Source organism: Wasmannia auropunctata, unplaced genomic scaffold, assembly GCF_000956235.1.
Source record: "Wasmannia auropunctata unplaced genomic scaffold, wasmannia.A_1.0 LD336116.1, whole genome shotgun sequence".
NCBI lineage: Eukaryota > Metazoa > Arthropoda > Insecta > Hymenoptera > Formicidae > Wasmannia > Wasmannia auropunctata.
In genome coordinates this window covers 2,652,333-2,671,958 of record NW_012026774.1, presented here as the reverse complement: position 1 = coordinate 2,671,958, position 19,626 = coordinate 2,652,333, and the positions used below count along the sequence as shown (strand labels likewise).

The window sequence follows — 19,626 nt, the reverse complement described above, 5'->3', positions numbered from 1 at the left end:
TATAAGGCGCCTATTTGCCAATGCGCGAAACGTGATAAAAAGCATCGCGGCCGACGGCGAAATCAATTAAACAAATTGTGCTGATGTAGAATGCAGATTTCCCGCCCCACTTCGCAGAGTGGAAAAAAAGGAGAAACGATAAATGGTGATTTCGTTTGTATTGATTGCCCGGGCTTGTCGCCTATAATTCCCGTTGCTTTTTATCTGGTTTTGCCTGAAAAGCCTCGATACAACGAGAAATCAATTCTTTTATCGAGGCCTCGGGGGCGTCCACGTTTTATCGTACAGATAGTTAAATTACGTGTTAATATCGCGACCGAAGTTTTAACACGTGTATATACATATATATGTACACACATCGGATAACCGTCAAGGCCGTCGTGCATCTTCGAAAAATTGAACATTTTGACCGAAGAAAAAGAGCATTCGCGCGCGCTCGCGTGAATCTTTGCGAAACCCGATCTGATAAGGATATACGGCGAGATATCACAAACGCACCGCCGCTAAAAATACCACGCTGTACGATAGCAAGAAACTCATCGTATCGCGAAACATCCGGTCGAAACTTCTCGCGCGTCTCTCGGTTTCGAGAGACTTCTCCGCGTTTATTGTTCAATTCGACTTACATCTATCGTCGCTGCTCTCGCGCGCGAAAGCGTTCTGCATTAATGCAAAATTAACATCTGTGTGTTCGCGTGTGCGCGCGCGCGCGCGCGCGGAACGCCAGATGGTGGACAAACGTATACAATATAAATGGACGTTTCTTGAATTGGGTCAGACCGAGCCAAGTTTTCCGCCGTTTATTTTCGCGCGGCCGGCCGGCCGGCCGGTGGTAATGCGCGGTACACACGCGCGCGCGTACTCATTGATTACACCCCGGTTACGCGATAGGCGGCCGGTATCGCGGCAAATGCGATCACCTTCGGGAAAGTTCTAATTGCATAATAGTGGCAAGAAAATACATGTGTACGCGCGGTAATAAAGACGCGAGGTCGTTGCGACAGGTCGTCGCGGCGCTGACGAAAACGGGTCGCTTCGTTAGCTAAGACCTCGCAATCCCAGTCCGAATAATGTATACACCACGTACGCATGCATTACGCGCGAACGCGCGTAAAAACATCGAACCTGTGGTGCTGACGTTTATTTATTCGACCCGATTTATTCCGAGTTCTCGTTTGCGTTTGCCGCAAACACCGAGAAATGTCGCCAGTCATTCGATCAAAGTCTCCGCCGTCGTCGTCGTCTTCGTCGGCGAACGCGGATTTCGCGGACGCGCGGTGACTTCGCGAAAAGCAGCCGACTCCCATCGGCTCCAATCTCCCGCTTTCGCGAGTCCCCGTGTCTCACGATGACATTTGACTTTTCTCGAGGTCAAGTTCGACCCTCAAGCTTGATCCCTCTCAACTTTTAGCGTTGCGATAAAAAAATATATATTACCCTCAATATAACACACATTTCGCGAGCAGCGAATCGTAAAAATTCGAAAATTATCGAAGCCAAGAGAGAATATCTTTAATTATCTGTATTAATAAGAAAAAATAATTATACATTAGGTACGTTAATTATAAAATAATTGAGATGTTAGAAAATAAATATTGCAGGAAGTGAACGTCATATTATATATGTATAACGATTCACAGCGAAATTAAAAATCTCTAGACACGAAATAATGAATCGTCGTTTCATTACGCAAGGCGACGAAACAACAATTGCGTCGCCGTTACGTGCCGGCGAGGCAGCTGCCGTTAATTTCCGAAAGCGGCCAATTATTAAATGACCTGCCTGCCTGAAATTGACGACCGACCCTTTTCCCCTTTCTCTTTCTCTCTTTCTCTCTTTCTTGTTCGTATTATACCGTCGGTTTCAGGTCAGAGGCGTCGGACAAAATGACTCGTAAAAAACGCGCCGGTATCGTTCTACATCCGTTCTAAGACCTCCAAAAGCCATAATTTACCGCTGGGTTATTACCGTCATTATTGCAGTCGACGCTTTTGCGGAAATTACTGTGAAATGGCACTCGCCCTATACCAGTCCACTTTTGCTACATGTTATACGCGTCAACGCCGCGAGCTTTCGGATATCGCAGCGCCGATATCATCGGAAAGTCGCTTTTTCGACCAAGGGATACGGATATTAAACGCTGAAAGGGAGCGGATGGGGGGAGGGGGGAAATGTCCACCGCGATAGCAGAATCCGCTGGGAAAAATCCGAGGAGGCGAGTATATCGCGGTTTCCGCGTAATATCGCGACGGTTTATCTCTCGCGGTTACTACCAACGCAAGATAGATCAGCGAGTAATGCTATAGCTACATACAGCTGCGCGGCTGAAAGCAAATCTTCTAGGTGCTGCTGGCACGTATAGGAGCCAGCTTTAACGCGCGCCAACGATCAGAAGGCCAGTGAACTGCCGGCTTATACGGGGTGTCCCGTTACCGTATACATTGCTGTTCCTCACGGTGACTTCATTTGACGATACGTTGAGTCAATATTGTCCCAAGATATAAATTTCGTACAGGCATCCGTCCTAAACGCCTCGGGTGTCGCGAAGTTGGAAATATCCATGCGAAATATTGGATTACGTATATTAAAGGTGAGACGTTTTCTGTCATCTGTTTACGCGCGAGTGAGCAGATCCGGCGAGACGCACGTTAAACGATTCCGCGATTAGCTTGCGAAATTTTCCTTCGAGCGAAGCGAAGGAAGGAACGGTAATGACAAGACGTCCCGTATAATACCAGAGCGCGCGCGCATATCCGCGATACGTGTATTTGCGGCACGCTCCGTCATCAGACGCTGGCACATCAGGCGAAACCGTTTGATGTCGACGACGGAACGACGGTGGAAGGAAGAGGGAAGCGAGACCGGGGAAGACAGCGGGAGAACCATAGGAGAAGCGGCGGCAGACTGGACGATCGGTGGAAAGTTTTCGCGTGACAGCGCGCGGTCAATAGTATATATGCGAGAACACGAAACGCGCGCGCTCTCTTACGCGGCATGAAAACATATAGACAATACACACACTGTCTGCATCGAAACTTTGAACTTTATTTATTTTTTTCATTTAATTAAGACTTGCCGGACGTGCGAGCCCGGCGCGATCACAACGAGATATAGTTTCCATAATGCACGGTTCTTTAACGACGAAAACTTATAGAAAAGAACGAAGGATTGCGCTCACTCATGTAGAAAAAAAAAAGAGAGGAAAAAGAGAACGAAGTGACTAACGCAACGCTCTTCCCACGCACGCTCTCGCTCGCACTCACGTTGCTCACGCACGCACTCACACTGCTCACGCACGCACGCACACAGGCATCCCCGTCCGGAACAGTGGAATCCTGACGCAATTCGTTCGCTCCGCTCGCAATATAGGTACGCGCGGTAACTAATTGCTAGCTTATCTAATTAGTCGGATAAGGCGGCAAAAACCGTCGTCGCGAGACCGACCCCCCCGAAGCCACGAAACGATCCCTCGTTTCTTCGAATCCTACGGGTGTCGCGCTATACATACAAGTGTGTCGTTTTATTGCGTCATTCGTGTGTTTGTGTGTGTATGTGTGCCGCCGCGACCGCGTTTTACGCCACGTGTACAATAAAATCCCGGACGCTGCAGCCGTGACGTCACTCGCGCGCGCTCCCGGGAATAATCGAGGGCTCCTTCCTCGAGTTGATTGCGAGATTTCGGAATAGAAACCTCGCGCGATGAGAAATTAGTAATAAGCGGCACCGCGCGTCATCACGGCGATATTATCGCGAGGAGTAATAGTCCTCTTTGTAATTATGTCAACCCGTGACGTCACTGCTGCCTCGTAGGGATTCTCGTATTACGGATATCTCTCTCTCTCTCTCTCGCTCCTCCCTCCCTTATCTTTAAACCCGCGATGAAATGAATCACGCGACGATGGAGCAGCATCTCGCCGCGCGAACTCGTGCAACGCACGCGTATATCTTGTACGTGCGGATACAATGTATGTTTACACAACAACACACAGCGTGTCTCTCCTCTAGCGATCGATAGCGATAAGTAACTATGCACTAAAACATGCACAGAGAAAGGGATATAAAGCTAAATGTATTATTATACAGATCCACGTTAACGCGCGGTCGCGGTTCCTCCCTCCGACCATCTCTTTTTTTTTTCATTTCCCTCCCGCGGAGATTCCCCGCAACGTGGACATTATCTAAATCTTTGACATTCTTACACGTCTCTTCGTTAATACTCCAGCGCGTTTTATCCTAAACGATACAACGAATCGGAATCCCGTAGAGATTTCTCCTTCACCTCGCAACGCAGTCTTTCGCTAATTTTCAAAAAAATCGCTCCTTCCTCGATATACAATTTCATAAATGAGACAAAATCGCCCATACTCAGCCTGGGCGACGGAAACCTCCGTTTGTACAACGAATTGTCAGTCCGATTCTCACGACACGCTCCTCGCGGACGTGAGCGTCTTCGTGTAAAGCTTCCGCCGACCTCCCTCTCCTAGCCAACAGTAACACTCCCCCCACTCGCTTGCTTCCGCTTTTCGCCGAACGGACAGACAGTATCTTGTACCCTTTAGGATTAAGGACGCAGCTGTCGGGAACTAAACCGAGCCTATATACGCTAAACTATCAATGATCTCGCCTCGCATCGATCGGCGGGCCCGTGGCCCGCTCGTTGCGCGCATCATGAAAAAATAAATGAGATCACCGTGTCTCTTGTATGTCCTCCTCTCCGTGGCGCATTGTGCCCCTAATACTTCCGCCACGCAATGCAAAGGCATCGTTAATATATATAATTAATCGTTGAATCGGCTGCGAACATCGCAGTTTACTCACTCGAAGTGGAACTGTGTATGTAATCCTGGGGGCCCAGGATCTGATTGTCCTTGTTTAACAGCTTGAGGAGTATCTTCGATACTCGTGTGTACTCTTCCTCTCCTCTTCCCTTCACACACACTCTCTCTCTCTCTCTCTACTCGCACGTGCTCGGTACAAATTTTATAGCCTCGAAGTCTGTGCTACTGCGGTGCTAGAAAGAAAAGTGCCGAATTTAAAAATTTGAGAAAATCCTGCAAATTAATTCGCGACAACGCGGAGATCTTTCTCTTTAGCTCTCAGACTTTTTTTTTCTCTGGAAAGCTACGACGACGACGACGACTCGCCTTCGTCGCGCTCCGGCGGTTTCTTTGCGGGTGGCATTTTCTGATTCTAACGGAAAGTCTCACCATTTATAGAACGTCGACGCGAACGTTCACGTGCGTCGCGTGAGATAACGAATTCAGCGCTAGCAAATCGATAGGCGGGCAAGACCTATTGCCGTTTTAACGGCACGGGCTCGACCGACGCGGCGGAATATTGAGACAGACATTGTGCTTTCGAGAGGATTACAGAGTTCCCGCGCGACAGCGCGTTCTTCGAATTCGAACGGCAGACTCACGTTTAATAATGCAGACTCACGAGAGAGAGAGGCTGTCACATGATAATAATTACAAACTAATTAACAGCTATTTCTTCGCGGTACTCGCTGTGTTTACGGTATCCGAGGCACGTTGTAAACTCTCTTTTTTTTTCTTTTTTTTAATTATGCCAAGCTATACGAGGTCGTTATCTCTGAGGATTAAAACTGTAAATCCTCCGCCGGTGCCACTCGCAAACAAACTCCAATTATATAAAACAAACAATTGCACTATTACACAAATACGATTGTACTAAAACTTTTTATTAGATCTTTCTTTCTCCGTTTAATGCTACAATCGAGACAAGCGTCGACGAACAGCGCGCGTCTCGCTTACTCGGAATTGATTTAACACAGACTTCTTATGCAACTCGAGCCAAGACAGTCCGCGCGAGATGACGAATGATGACGTGCTAGATTAACTCTTCAAATGCCGTACGAACGTGCGTAATTGGCGATTATTTTTTACAGTAACGAGGACGTTGAAAACTTTCTTAGATATAAACCCCTTTTTCCATCAAGCGAAGTCGAAGAAATAATAAATCTCTAACCAGCAGAGCTTTGTCAAGTAAAATATCGTATTATATAAAATAATATTGTCACATATCTTTTTTTAATCACCTCTATTCGCTCAGCATTTGAAGCGTTAATCACGGATTTCATGATGAATCAGTTATGTTACAGGCACTCCACGCTGTGATAACGATATCTGCCGATATTTTAATAACTACGAGATACCACGTAGAACAACAACAAATTTATATATATTATATACATTTTATACGTGTATGTATAGATATATATACACACACGCGCGTTTTCCAATACTTCAAAATATATACATATAAAGAATTCTATCGGCTTTGCGCTGCGATTATCGCCGGTGATATTTCTTAATAGTTCGGAATATCGATAATCATCGTTAATCACGGTACGGAGTACCGACCGGAAAAACAAAAAAAAAAGGAAGGAACATGTGTTGCGTATGGCTTCTGAACGCGGAGGACGACGCGTTGAGGTCGTCACGTCGATTACGAGCGTTAAGTTCGCCAGAGCGATATTTTTAACAAATGGATCTGAGGTACGCGATGTGGAACAGCACGGGGAAAGGAACAACATCTCGCGTGCGTACAGAGCTTCGAACGGTGGGTGAAGCGAGTCGAGCGGCGACGGGCCGCGCTCGGGTCTCGGCTCGGCGGCCATAAGTCTTCCACGTAGGTCCGTCCGCGCGCGGGGCGTCGATACAGCGCGGCGGCGAGGCGTAGCGCTATCGCGCAGCGCCGACAACGCAGCGTATTTACAAACACGGCCATGTAAGGCGAGCTCTCGCCTAATTGTGTCTACACGCGCACACGCACACTGTGTCATCGTCGCGGCCGTCGGGCCCGGGACTCCCACGCGGCGGGGAGCAGACGAGGGAAACGTGTTCTCACAGGATACTCTTCGTTATCGTCTTCCTCCTTCCGACGGAATTCTCTGATCCACTTTCGAGACACTTTCCGTCCCGTGTCGCACAAAGGAAGCGTTTCCCCCCCTCTGCCCTTTGAAAAGCGTTCTAGAAAAATCTCGACCCTTCCTCGCGAGAAGAAAGAAAGGAAAAGAATGGGTCGCGGAGAAGAATGCGCATATCGTGCCTCACGCAGGAACGTCCGTGGTAAAAGTTGTTCCCAGGCGTCGCTGCTGCCGTCGGACGCCTCATAGCTCCAGGGGCTCGTACATCGGCGGCAACGGCTCGTCCTCGGAGTCGTAGAAGTACGGCTTTCTGCGGTAACCGCCGCCGGGCCGTCGCACCTCGTCGTCCTCATCGTCCACCACGTCGTCCTCGTCGACCTCCGAGCTCGAGAGCTCGTCGAGGTTCTCCTGCAGCCTCTTGACCGCCTCCTTGATGAGGCCGCCCTCGCGCAGCAGCTCCTGAAGCACCTCGTACGGGTCGTCGTCTACCCTTCTCTCGCTCCTCTTGAAATGGCTGTGATAGTGGTGGTGGTGGTGGTGATGGTGATGATGTTGACCGGCGGTCACGTGATTCTGCTGCTGCTGCTGCTGTTGTTGTTGTTGCTGCTGCTGCTGGCCGTTCGACCGCAGGCCGCAGATCTCGCAGCCGGCCACCGGGTCCGCCCAGGAACGCGCCGGCACCCGGTACGGCGACGGCCGGCTGTTCTTGTGGCTGATGCTGGACTTGGCCTTCAGGCTGGACAGCCGCAGGTTCTCCTTGATCTGCGACACCAGCAGGTCGACGTCGCGCGTCAGGAACGCGTCCGCCTGCGCCGCGCCGTCCGGCATCACGCCGATCAGATACGTCGTCTCCTCGGCGCTCGGCATCCTCTCCGCGGTTTCACGCTACCTCTCTTTCTCTCTCTCTCTGGACACACACGGATATTCTTGCACGCGGTGCACGCAACCACCTAGACCCGTACCAAACAGACTGTGCAATGGGGACTCGACGGTTTCTCTCGGAGCTGTTGTGTATGTTTTTGTCCTCTCTCCTTCTAATCGCCGACGTTCCCGTCTCGCTCTTTCACCGAGGTCTGTCTCTCTTCTTCACGCCGACGATACTTCGCCTCTCTCTCTTTCCTTCCTTCGGTGTTTACCTGAGTCGACGGTCCCCTGCGATATAATAAACAGGCAGAATAAGTGGGAAGAGCGAGAGAGAGAGAGAACGCACTGCACTCTCCCTTCCAGGGTAAACAGAGTTTCTTCTTGTGTATGAGAGAAAAATCTCAGCGCGGGGAGACTGTGAGACCCCGTTTCCCACGACGGAAACTATGTAACCACCGCGGTCGTTCTCCGATTAGCGCTCCGACTCGCACGACGTCGTCGTCGATACACGTCAACAATAACACACGGTAGCGGTGTATATATATCCGTACAGGCGCGTCCGACGTGCGTAATCCAACGGGGACGCGTATGATTCACTCGGTAAATACGCGCGCGGCGGTGGCGGGCGATATCCGTCACCGTTCCTCTGGATGCTTTCTCGAAACGTCGGCGAAACGCGAGTACGCGCTTACACGGAGAGTCTCGCGCGCGCGTCGAAGCGCGGCTGGCTGTTGAATGAACGGCCCCGCGCCGCGAGTACGAGCGTGCGGCTAATCTACGCGCATAAACAAACGCACACTAGCGCGCGCGCCGCGTCGCACGGCCAGAGCAGCTGCAGGTACACGTATATATACACACAGCAGCGACAGGCACACGCGCACACAGAGAGCTCCTCCTCTCACCACTGCGCGCTACACCAGCAGCGCATTGTTTTGCTTCCAGGCCGATCGAACGTACACACACACATACACACACACACACAGTGTGCCTTGCGCCCGAATGTGTGACTCTCTTTCTCTCTCGCTCCTTCGCTCGCTCTCCTCTCCGATCGGTGCGGCGCGGGTTGCACAACGCGCGCATACGCTCGTTACACGCACCTACTACTCTCCGCTCCGCGATGAGGTAACGCGCCGAGGGGGTGGGAGAGAACGAGGAGGCTCGGTAACACGGAGAGAGCGAGTGATTATTATTTTGGCCCGACGGGAAGATGGTATCTCTCACGCGCGGCGGCGGCGCTCCAGCTTTCGAATATACACACCAGCCGACGGGATTCCTCCGATCTCCGCGATTTCTTCTATTTACAATCCCCTGCCTCTTGTCCTCCCTTGTGTCGTCCTGAGGTAGTCTCAATTCCAACGCGGCTCGTTGCTCCACTTGCAATTCCACTTGTTTACTCGGCCGAGAACGGCTCTCCGCAGTCTCGATTTAAATGTCAGCTCGTATACGAGTCAGTCGGAAACGTGGAAACCTCCGTCGCTCCGACTTCGAGGTAGTCTCGGTGCACTTCGCGTTTGTCCCCTCACATGTAACTCCGCTCTCCGCGAGGAGTCGGCGCGATTAACCCACCCGACGGCGGGGGTACGATAAAACGCACGGGCGGTAATACGCGCGGCGCGTTAAAAAAACGGGATACGCGCGCTGCGCGCCTGCTCCTTTGTTTACCTGGCGTGTGTTTCTTCACCGCGCGCGACACACAACCGTCCGCCGTCGTCGACACGACGCAACACGGGGGCCCTCCGATCACTTGACCGCCGCGGAGCGGAGCAGCGCGCCAGAGCAGCGGCAGGCTTCAGCGAGCACGGAGAGCGAAGAGCGAGCGGCCGCCCGTGTACGTCCGCCAGCCATGAACCTTCTACTCTGTTATTATTGTTTTGGTCGGGCGGCGCATGCGCCCCGCTCGGCTCTACCCCGCCGCCCGCCCGCCCGCCGGCCGACGCGGGCCCGAGCGAGCCGGCGCGCGGCGCCCGTCTCGCCCCGCGCCCGCCGGCTCGTGTAAACAAACCGTTAACTCACGGGGTCCCCGGCGAATCGATAATACTCCTCGCCTCGCCACTTCCCCGTTCCGTGTTTCTCTCTTCTCTTTCGCCTTTCTCCCTCCCTCCCTCCCTCCCGCCTCGCGTTCGCCAAGAAAGCAAGCACGCTTCGTTGGCGATCGCAAAAACGCCTTTGTCGTGTCCGCGCGAGGAATACGCCACGAGGCCGATAAGACGCCTTCGAAACGGGCGTTTCATAAGCGAGGCGTTTTCTTATAATCCTCTTTTATGTGTATATACATGCATATATGTACAAACTCTCTTGGAAGCTTCGTGATTTTGAACGAAATTTGCGACAAAGGGATGGAGGGGTGGGGGAGAGAAGAGAAGGACGGACGAGCAACATATCGATGAGAGAACAGAAGAGGCTGGAACGAGAGGAAGGGAGGGAGGGGACGTCGATGCGCGCGGATCAAGGTTACACTCGGGCACCTCCTCTACGTCATCCCTCGTCGTGTTTATACGCGCGTGCGCCCAGCGTGCACGCACACACACACTCGTCCTTGGGACGAATCATTCATTATCGCGTCCACGTAATGCTCCGCGCGTATTACGTCTCCGCGAAAACTCGGCGGCGCGATCGGGTTTCCTCTTAATAACTTAAAAGAATTAGAAGGACGAGGGGCTAATGTGTGTGTACGGAGGAAACGAGTGGCTTGGCATTTTACCGTAAACAGATTTCAAATTCATATAATAGATTCATAATACATATAACAGATTCATAATAAATATAATAGATTCATAGTATAATAGTACCTTTAGAAAAAGAATTATAAGACTCGAGAGGTGCAAAGAGATATAACGAGGGTCAGTTTTTTTTAAATCGGAAAAGAAATAAATCAAATTCAAATAACACAAAAAGACATAACGAGGATCAGGAGTCAATTCAAAGAACGAATGGTACGACGCTATTTAAACAAAAATTAATTTAAATTTTAGTTTAAATAGCCGTACCATTCGTTCTATGAACTAACTCCTGATCATCGTTATGTATTTTGTGCTACTTGAATTTGATAATTCTTTTTCTGATATAAAAAAACCAGTATAAAAATACACAAGCGTACTATTATTATAAATCTATATTGAACAACTCACTCTTCTTCCTGTACAACATTGATTTTGTAAATTCGTCAATTTACTGACTCGGTTTACTTTCTACGCCGTCCTCTCCGAAGTGAGACTCGTTCGCTTTTCGTTTCGCTTCCTCGTATCCCATTCTTAACGTATCGGGTTCTGCCAAGAATCTCTGCCACAAAATGTCCTTCTCGCGTTCCAGATTGGCGTCCATCCTCTGCAATGCGAGAATTATATTAGCAAATGTCGCATGATTTTCACAAACTATTAAATATATTTAAATATAATAAAAGTATAAAAATGTAAAGAATCTTTTAGGGCTATTTTAAAATAAGAAATATAATTTTCGAAGTCATCAAATATTATAAATAAATTACATATTAAAACTAAAAATTTTATTTGAATATAATTCTAATTCATGAAAATTAATTTCAATTTTAGTTTAAATAGCGCCGTACCATTCGTTCCTTGAACCGACTCCTGATCTTTGTTATATCTTTTTGCACTTCTTGAACGCTCGCGGATATTTCCTCGCACTTGGAGCTTATTTCAAATGAGATCGGCTTGAGGCTGATCGTCGGTCCATTTTGCGTCTCGGCCGTGTAATCCTTGTTAATTTCATTCTCCCTAAAGTCACAGAAATATACCTTTTTCTGTTACCTCTGTAACTTATCATATTAATAATAAAATTAATGAAATTATTGACACTTACAACTTCTGTAACTTGTCGATGTTATTAGTCAGATATGTTTGCAATATCGATTTCTTCTTCTCCGCGTTGTCGGCTAATAAATCATCGTATCTTTTCAACGCGGTAGAGAGCGAGACATCGTCCGGGACATCGTCACCGAGCATCATGGATATGAATATTCGTTTAAACGCGTTGTACGCTTTTGAAGATTGCGTTACGAGGCTCGCATATTCGTCCTGTTCCTGCTGCATCACTTCCTACGCATTTATTCATTATAAATAAGTATTATTTCTACGAATGAGCGAAAATTATTATTTCCATTAAAACACCGAATTGAGAGAAAGTGCGAAAAAAATATCGTTAATTACTAACGCATCTCGCCGAAGAGAGCTTGTATTCCGTGACAATGTAATGACGAGCGTCGGCGATGAATTCGGCAACCTCGCGCAGGCAGCGAAATTGCATTTCCATTAACATACACAGCAGGTCCACGTGAACGTGTCCGTGCTCCCCCGCGAGAGAATGTAAATTCTTGAGCTTCTCGAGGCGGGCTTTCCTCCGCTCGAGACGGGCGAGTGCGTCGTTCTTCAGGATCTTTATCGTCTCCATTTCCGCGTATTGCACTATCGCCGGTAACTGCTGATCCCGCAAAAGCTCGACGTTCTGCTCCAAGATATCCCGTTTCATGGTCAACATTTGTATCTCGTCGCTGTTTACAAGTAAAATATTGCGATTAAGTATGTAGAACGTACTTTTTTTTTTCTCTTTCACGTTCAAATCATAAAACATTACTTATTCTACGAGGCAATTTAATTTAACACGAAATGATATTTTTGCTTACTGCAATTTACTATCCTCGGGCACTTTTAAAATTCCGCCGTTGTAGATGTCCTGTGCGCACTGTAACATCGCCACGCAAGATTCCTCTTGAACGCTAGCATTGATCTCTTCGAATTTAGAGTTGGTTAAACTGTGTATGAGAAAAATAAGAAGAAATACAGTCGCTAATTGTGTCGCTCAATAGCCATCACACGCACAAAAATTTTAATTAACCGTAAAGTCGTAAGTATACTAACCAATCACAGTCGAACATTCTAAAACGTAAGATTTCGATCGTGATTTAGTCAATTTGCTTACGGCCTTATGATTACGACTAAAATTTCTGTATGTGTGACAGCCTTAAAGGAGAATGTTAAAAAGGGGCCGTAAAAACACTGTTGTTTACACATTTGAGGGCCAAAATCGGCCCCTTTTTAACGTCCTCCTTTTTCGAAAGGGATATTTGCCTGCTCACTTACTTTGTCTTACACAAATATAACTCTTGCATCCTTTCGTCCATCTGCTTGTCCCTGCTATCATTTATTAGAGATCCATAATCTGAATCCTCTTCTTGCTCTCCCTTGTTAGCATTAGTTCCAAACTGCTTCTTTATATGAATACCCAGATAATGATTGTACAGTTCTATCTGTTTAATAAACAAGTCGGTGAGCATTTGCGACCACAACACCGCGCTGCCTTGCTGGAGAAAAGAAAATGACAAAAATGACAGTGAATCAAATAAAATACTCTTGTGTGCAACTAGTTACAAAGTTTAAGGTAATTACATTCTTAGCGGCATTGGCGTACACATTCAGCAGACTCTCGATATCCTTGGAAAACTGACAATTGTCCTTATCAAATTCCTTCAGAATGACACTGCAATCGTCGTACGCCTTTTCCGTCTCAATCTGCTCTTTGTTCAGCATAGTTTCCGCCTCTTCGGTGTCGTCGTCCAGCTTGTTCTCGATTTCTCTACAACAAAGCAAATTTTTCTAAATTATTTCACTAGCACATGTGTTTAGAGAGATCAATCAGGAGATTAAGAATAATTACATTGTTAGGTATAATTTATGCAAGAACGTTCAGTTGATTTATTTTCACTTTCGATAGACAGCGGTGCTCTTACGAAAAGGTTCACAAGACTTGAAATTCGCGGAAAGAGAATAGCGTTACTTGGAAGAGTATGATTCAGCGAAAATTCTATAACGATGCGGCACAAGGCCAGCTAAAGTTGAAAAACAAAATATTGTGAGATACCTGATCCGAGTAATGGCTCAGACAAGAGGGCAAATTGGTAGGCCAGAATGTAAATAACATGAATATGATGCAGCGGATGTTAGGATATGCAATCACGAATATCTTTTTGGAACAACATGGATATTTCAAAAGAGAGAAAATCTAATTTTAGAAAGAGAGAGAGGTCTAATTTTATAAAAGTCCTTACCTCAGAGTTCTCATACTGTTCTTCAACGACTGTAGATACTCCTCATCCTCCTTGCAGCTCTCCTTCAACGCTTCGTATTCCACAAATAGATCCTCTCGACGCGTATCGTCCGGGTCGACGAGCTGCAACAAGTCCGGGCAATCTCTGGTGGCCTCCTTCAACGCGGCGTCCAACGCCTCGCCCTCTAACATCTCGCCCGCATCTTCCAACATATTTTTTCTGTAAAAAGAGAGGAACCATCAGAAGGGGAATCCAAGTCGTTCCCGGCAACCGAGGTCCAGCAAGAGGAAGCGGCTTACAATTTTATCTCCTCGTAGGTGAGAATATTGGCGCTGCTCACGTTCTTGCAGAACCACTCCAGGAAGGGCTGCGTGCTCGGGTCGTCGCATATTTTGCTCAAAATCTCGGACGTGGTGCCCGACGACAGATCCGGACGCAGTCCGCGAAGCTTGTTGTACAGCCGTTTCCCGGTGATGCTCATCTTTTATATCACGCTCTGCCGAGACGACGCTTCGGCTTCCACAAGAGCTTCCAATCGTGTCTCACATCACATTGACTGAACGGTCCCTCTCGCACAGCACGCTGTTTCAACGATGCTTATATTTCACGTCCATTTGAATCTTTTGTATTCAACTGTGTATCGCAAATGTGTCGTCGGCGGCCAATCAAGACCGATCAAGACTGCGTTCCATGCGCAAAATGCCGGAAACGGAACGCAGCCGAAGCTGTAGGTGAATGAACTGCATCGGTAATTAAAGTCGATAAAATCATTCGCGAATTTATCGACTGTCAACTACATGTAATTATAGTTATTTCATTCCTACATGGCATCGACTATATTGACATTAAAAAATTTTTTTAAAACATATTTTTAAGACATGAATAAAATACCGGGACAAATATTCAAATAAGAAGAATTACGAATTATAAGGAGAAATAAGAATTATAAGATGTCTCAAATATTTCAGATGTCAAATAGACACGTCTTCGAAATTTTAAGATATAACAACTTGTTTAGATTCGAGAGACTTAAATTCTCTTTGGGATATTAATATTTACCATCATATTTTTTAATTAAATCTCTGCAAATATTCGAACAGCTAAGCATTATTATATAATTGCAGTCAATGATTTAATTATAATCTCGCATAGAATCTTGTTAATTTTGCAGAGAATTTTACTGTAAATCTTTTATTAGAAATTTACATTATAAGAAATGCAATTGTGATCGTTATTACACGAAAATTCTAAAAATAATATTCTCTACATCGCGTAAGTATATACAATTGACGAAAACAAAAGTTACATCGAGTCCCTTGTTCCTATCTATATGGGCCGTTAAATAATTAATACCAGCAGTATAATTATTCAAAACACTTCGAATCGGAGTAATTCTAACGATAGTACGTACAGATATTATTTCGAGAAAATTGTATGTCAGGAAGAAGGATTTCATGCATCAGGTGGTGAGATATGTTTATACTTTATAGTATACACAGCTAGCGCAAGAGTGATGCAGCGTGCCGTGTGGTTGCTCGAGATGTCATTCGGTGCGTGGTGAGTGGGCAGAGAAAGAGCGAGAGTGAGAGAGGCAGGGAGGAAGGGAGACGGACGGAGAGATTTGGAGGTATTTTTCTTCCTGCGCGGTCGGGTATATCTTCGCGCGGCGAGAAAAATCCTTCTGAACCCGCGAGGTAGGAGCCCGCGCGATGGATCGCGAACTGATTGAGAAGTTTATCGAGGTGACGGGTAAGTGTTGCATTCGGCCCGTGCGTCAGCGCGAGAATTCTGTCTCGTTCAGGTTAAATATGCGCCGATCGCACTGCAGCTATACCTGCAGCTAGCGTCGCGAAGCACCTGCGGATAACGCGCGCTTCTCGTCGAGCATTCCCGAGTCGAATCGCGACGAGACGGCCGCGAATGTCAAAAATATGTCAATGCTGAAAACGAATGTATTCGCGATATAAGAACGGACGACGGGACGAGACGTGGGCCTCAGAGTTTGTGTCCTGTCGTTTAAGGCGAGAGCGAGGCGACGGCACAGCAGTACCTGGCGTTGGCCGACGGCAACGTGGAGATGGCGATCAGCCTGATGTTCGAGGGTGGCAGACCGCCGGAGGCCGAGAACGCGAATCCGCCCGAGCCGCCCGTGAGGGCTCCTATCCTACCCACGCGTGAGATACTGGTGCCCTCGGAGCCAGTGTGTTCACTGCCGCAGTTGTCCAACAATGTGTTTGACAGATTCAGAGATTTTGCGGTGGAGACCCGTACGTATTGTATATTCCATTTCAACGTCAATTGGAATACGCGTAGCACATTCACATTGTCGCATGATTGACGCAGAGCGACAGGAGGAGGAGATGACTCGCCGAGTGACTGGCGCGAAGCACAACATGACCCAGAAGAAGTCGAAGCGGCTGGAGGATCTGTTTCGACCGCCGTGCGACATTCTCTTCCTGGGCTCCTTCATGGAAGCGCGGGACCACGCGAAGACGCTGAACCGCTGGCTGCTCGTCAACGTTCAGAATCCGCAGGAGTTCAGCTGCCAGGTTCTCAACAGGGACGTCTGGCCCAACGAGCACATCCAAGAAATTGTGAAGGATCACTTTATCCTGTGGCAAGTATGTCGTACCAGAATATATATGTCGTACCTCCCGCAGTTTGTACTCGATCCGATTCATTGAGCTACATTTCGTACCTTCCAATCAGGTCTTGTCCAACACGTCGGATGGGAAGCGTTACATAGACTTCTACAATGTGGTGGCGTATCCCTACCTGGCGATTGTGGACCCTAGGACGGGGGAATGTATGAAAACTTACAATAACATTACCGTGGACAGCCTGATATCCGATCTAAATGACGTGTTGAGCACGCACCCGTCTCCAGAGAGTGCCACCACGCAAGTTACGTCCGACTCTAAAGATTGGAATAATTTTCCCACGACGCCTCCAAAGCGAAATACTATAGCTGATCAAATAAAAAATGTTAGTATCTAAATTTAATAATTTTGTTTTCTTTCTCTTTCGTAACTGATTTGTGTATTATAATTTGTTCCTCTTTTTTTTCCAGGATTGTGGACCTAGTAGCAAAACTTCTAGACTTTTATCAGAGAAAGTTGTAGATCTTGGTTAGTATCTTTAAAGTTAAGAATTAATTTTTACAGCACACCGCGTTTTATTCGATTTGTGAAATATTTGTTTTATGTACGCAGGAAATGAGAGTGTAGCGTCTGATAATATTACCAGTTCAAGTGTTCCGAGTTTGAATGTTCCAAGTAGCAGCAATACTGCTTTTAATAAAAAGAGGAAGCTGAATGAATGCGCGACCAAGCAGCAAAAGGACGAAAAATTGAAATCAGATACAGCTAAACCTGAGACGGGTAAGTGTGACAGTTTAATATGGCCATTTCTATCAATGTGTAGATCAACTTTAATGTCGGTTTAATTTATTCTTTATCTTCTAATTCTTAGAACTAGAAAAAGGCAAAAATTAAGTTAAACCGAGATTAAAGTTAATCTACATTGGTAGAAGTGGACATATCTGTAATGTGTATGGCGTCTCCTTGACGTGTACTCTATTTCACCTGCAAATTAACTTTTCAATTCCAGGCGACGAACCGTTTCTACGACTCTGTCTACGACTGCCTAATGGTGCGAAGGAGACAATATCAATGTGTGCTACAGACACCATAGAAGTATGTGTTCGAGTCTCGTTCCTAAATCGCACGAAAAAGGAAGATATAATATAACTTTTTTGTTTTAGGACTTTTTGATTAAAATGGAGGAAATGGGTTTTCCAGCGACAGAGCATACCTTTTTGGTGCCATTCCCGAAGACAAACGTCGGCGCCCTGTCCGCAAATACTCGTCTGCTAGACACAATCCTGTTTCCAACGAACACAGTATTCATAACGAAGATATAGTAATATCCTATGAATGCAACGTAATTGCTTCCATTACATAATTTTTCGAATTAGACTTCAAGCGGCAATTTAAGTATTTGAAGTTTTGTGTCATTGTTACTTCCACATCAATTGCATACGAGAGTTTGTAAAAATTGTATAGTTAAAACTCTAGAGTTGGATCTGTTCCTTAAAATTATAATGAATCAATTTATTAGACTTCTCATATTTAGGCATGTCTTAGAGTGAAAAGACAAATTTTTTTTGTCGTGTGAGACAAATGATAAAGGCACTGCCATTCGGTGTTCATGTCGTATGAAAAATGCGTTCAGTAATCTTTCTATCTTAAAGTAGGATTTAAGATTGTGATTCATGGGGAGGAAACGGTTGCATTGCATGTAGTTACTGCCGAATCGTCGTTCAATATTACACACTTCTAGTTTCATTATATTACGATTTCTGCAAAAGTTCGCAAGTGCCGTCCATATCACGCGTATTATGTTTTTTTTTTTGGAGTATTTCAAAGTGGCACATAAAGCAAAACGCTACATCTTGGCAGTCATTTTACGGCATTGCTACGTGATACAATAAAACATTTTGGAGCGTTCTATACGAAACTTGTCAATGTGACTCAAGATATAAACAACAAGTAAGATTCCATACTACAATATATCACAATTAAATAAAAAAATATATATATACGATAATGAAAACGATTTCATTATTATATACATTGCTGATAATACAAGGTATATCAACTTATGATCTTTTCATTAAGGTAATCAGTTCAAGTTGAAACTGCCGATATAATTAAGATAGACATAGGGTCAGGATAGTTTACAAGTACGGATTATAATTAATGCCAGTAGACTGTACTGATAATACGCATCGACTATAGATACACTTCATGTCATGTATGTCAACTGTATTTTTACTTATTTCTCAGTGTATAGTACCACAATTCTGTAATATACATGGTAGTTTCTCCTATTAAGTGTGTACTTATATTAAATATATCATTTAATTAAATCGCGTATTAATATTTCACATATATCCTGCACCGCTTTTTTTTACATAAAATTCTTGTTCCCTTAAATGTAATTTAATAGTTCATTTGTCAGCAGTTACAAATGTTACTTTTTAAGGTGCCTTTTCATGCTGATGCTTGACGTTCATTTTTAGCGTCAAAGTAAGCCACGTGATCATAGTTGACGCTGGCTTGCACAAAAAGCGGCAACGTCAAATTTAGCGTCAATCGTATTTAAAATGTTCGGAAGAAAATATTATATGTGGTTAAACGAGAGTACGAAGAAATTATTAGAACAAAATCGGCGACATAAAAAACTTTTAGCAGCAGTTTTGATAAATGAATTACAACAGAAAAGAAGAAATTATCGTAAGAAGCGTTATTGGATAAATCCAATATTCAAAGAACGATACAATCATGGATTTTATCACGCAATCTTTCCTGTCATTATTTTGGAAGAAGCTCGATTTCGAAATTATTTTTGTATGATTCCTGCACAATTTGAGGAGTTGTTGAATTTAGTAGCTCCATTTATTATGAAAAAGACGATAATTAGGGAGCCTATATCTGCAGCAGAACGTTTATGCCTGACATTAAGGTAAATTATAGGTAAATTAAATTATATTATAGATTTGATATTTTTTATTTATCTGTACTTATCTATATATACATTTTTTCTATAGTTCACATTTTTTTATTGGTTAGGTTCCTAGCTTTTGGTGATTCAATGTCATCAATTTTATATCAATATCTTGTTGGATTAACAACTGTAAGTAAAATTATTGAAGAAACCTGTAATACTATTTGGAATTGTCTGCAGAAAAAAGTACTTCCTTCTTGTTTGAATGAAAACGATTGGTTAAACATTGCTAGGAAATTCGAGA

At 45.5% G+C, this 19,626-nt stretch overlaps 4 protein-coding genes across 5 annotated transcripts; 2 read left to right on the top strand and 2 right to left on the bottom strand.

Moving 5' to 3' along the window:
• Positions 1-3,023: 3,023 nt before the first annotated feature.
• Positions 3,024-14,491, bottom strand: LOC105462838 (HAUS augmin-like complex subunit 3). Of its 2 annotated transcripts, XM_011709698.1 has the most exons (10): positions 14,114-14,491; positions 13,815-14,033; positions 13,156-13,342; positions 12,850-13,070; positions 12,393-12,521; positions 11,924-12,260; positions 11,573-11,808; positions 11,319-11,487; positions 10,882-11,077; positions 3,024-5,011 (listed from the first exon to the last, which is right to left on the bottom strand). In XM_011709698.1, exons 1-9 carry the CDS (start codon positions 14,293-14,295, stop codon positions 10,922-10,924), a joined length of 1,836 nt encoding a protein of 611 aa, XP_011708000.1. In that variant the 5' UTR covers positions 14,296-14,491; the 3' UTR covers positions 3,024-5,011; positions 10,882-10,921. The 2 variants fall into 2 exon arrangements, with proteins under 2 accessions (XP_011708000.1, XP_011707992.1); XM_011709690.1 differs by lacking the exon at positions 3,024-5,011 and having other exon boundaries at positions 10,449-11,077.
• LOC105462830 (lysine-specific demethylase 7A-like) lies at positions 3,026-9,565 on the bottom strand. Its single transcript, XM_011709681.1, has one exon. It carries the CDS (start codon positions 7,754-7,756, stop codon positions 7,133-7,135), a length of 624 nt encoding a protein of 207 aa, XP_011707983.1. The 5' UTR covers positions 7,757-9,565; the 3' UTR covers positions 3,026-7,132.
• Positions 14,492-15,317: 826 nt separating the features above from the next.
• Positions 15,318-18,744, top strand: LOC105462812 (UBX domain-containing protein 7). Its single transcript, XM_011709665.1, has 8 exons — positions 15,318-15,563; positions 15,836-16,081; positions 16,158-16,435; positions 16,524-16,799; positions 16,885-16,942; positions 17,027-17,194; positions 17,424-17,509; positions 17,578-18,744. The coding sequence occupies exons 1-8, from the start codon at positions 15,524-15,526 to the stop codon at positions 17,734-17,736; spliced, it is 1,311 nt and encodes a 436-aa protein (XP_011707967.1). The 5' UTR covers positions 15,318-15,523; the 3' UTR covers positions 17,737-18,744.
• Positions 18,745-18,789: 45 nt separating this feature from the next.
• On the top strand, positions 18,790-19,624 carry LOC105462824. Its single transcript, XM_011709673.1, has 2 exons — positions 18,790-19,340; positions 19,563-19,624. The coding sequence occupies exons 1-2, from the start codon at positions 18,982-18,984 to the stop codon at positions 19,585-19,587; spliced, it is 384 nt and encodes a 127-aa protein (XP_011707975.1). The 5' UTR covers positions 18,790-18,981; the 3' UTR covers positions 19,588-19,624.
• The last annotated feature ends 2 nt before the right edge of the window (positions 19,625-19,626 follow it).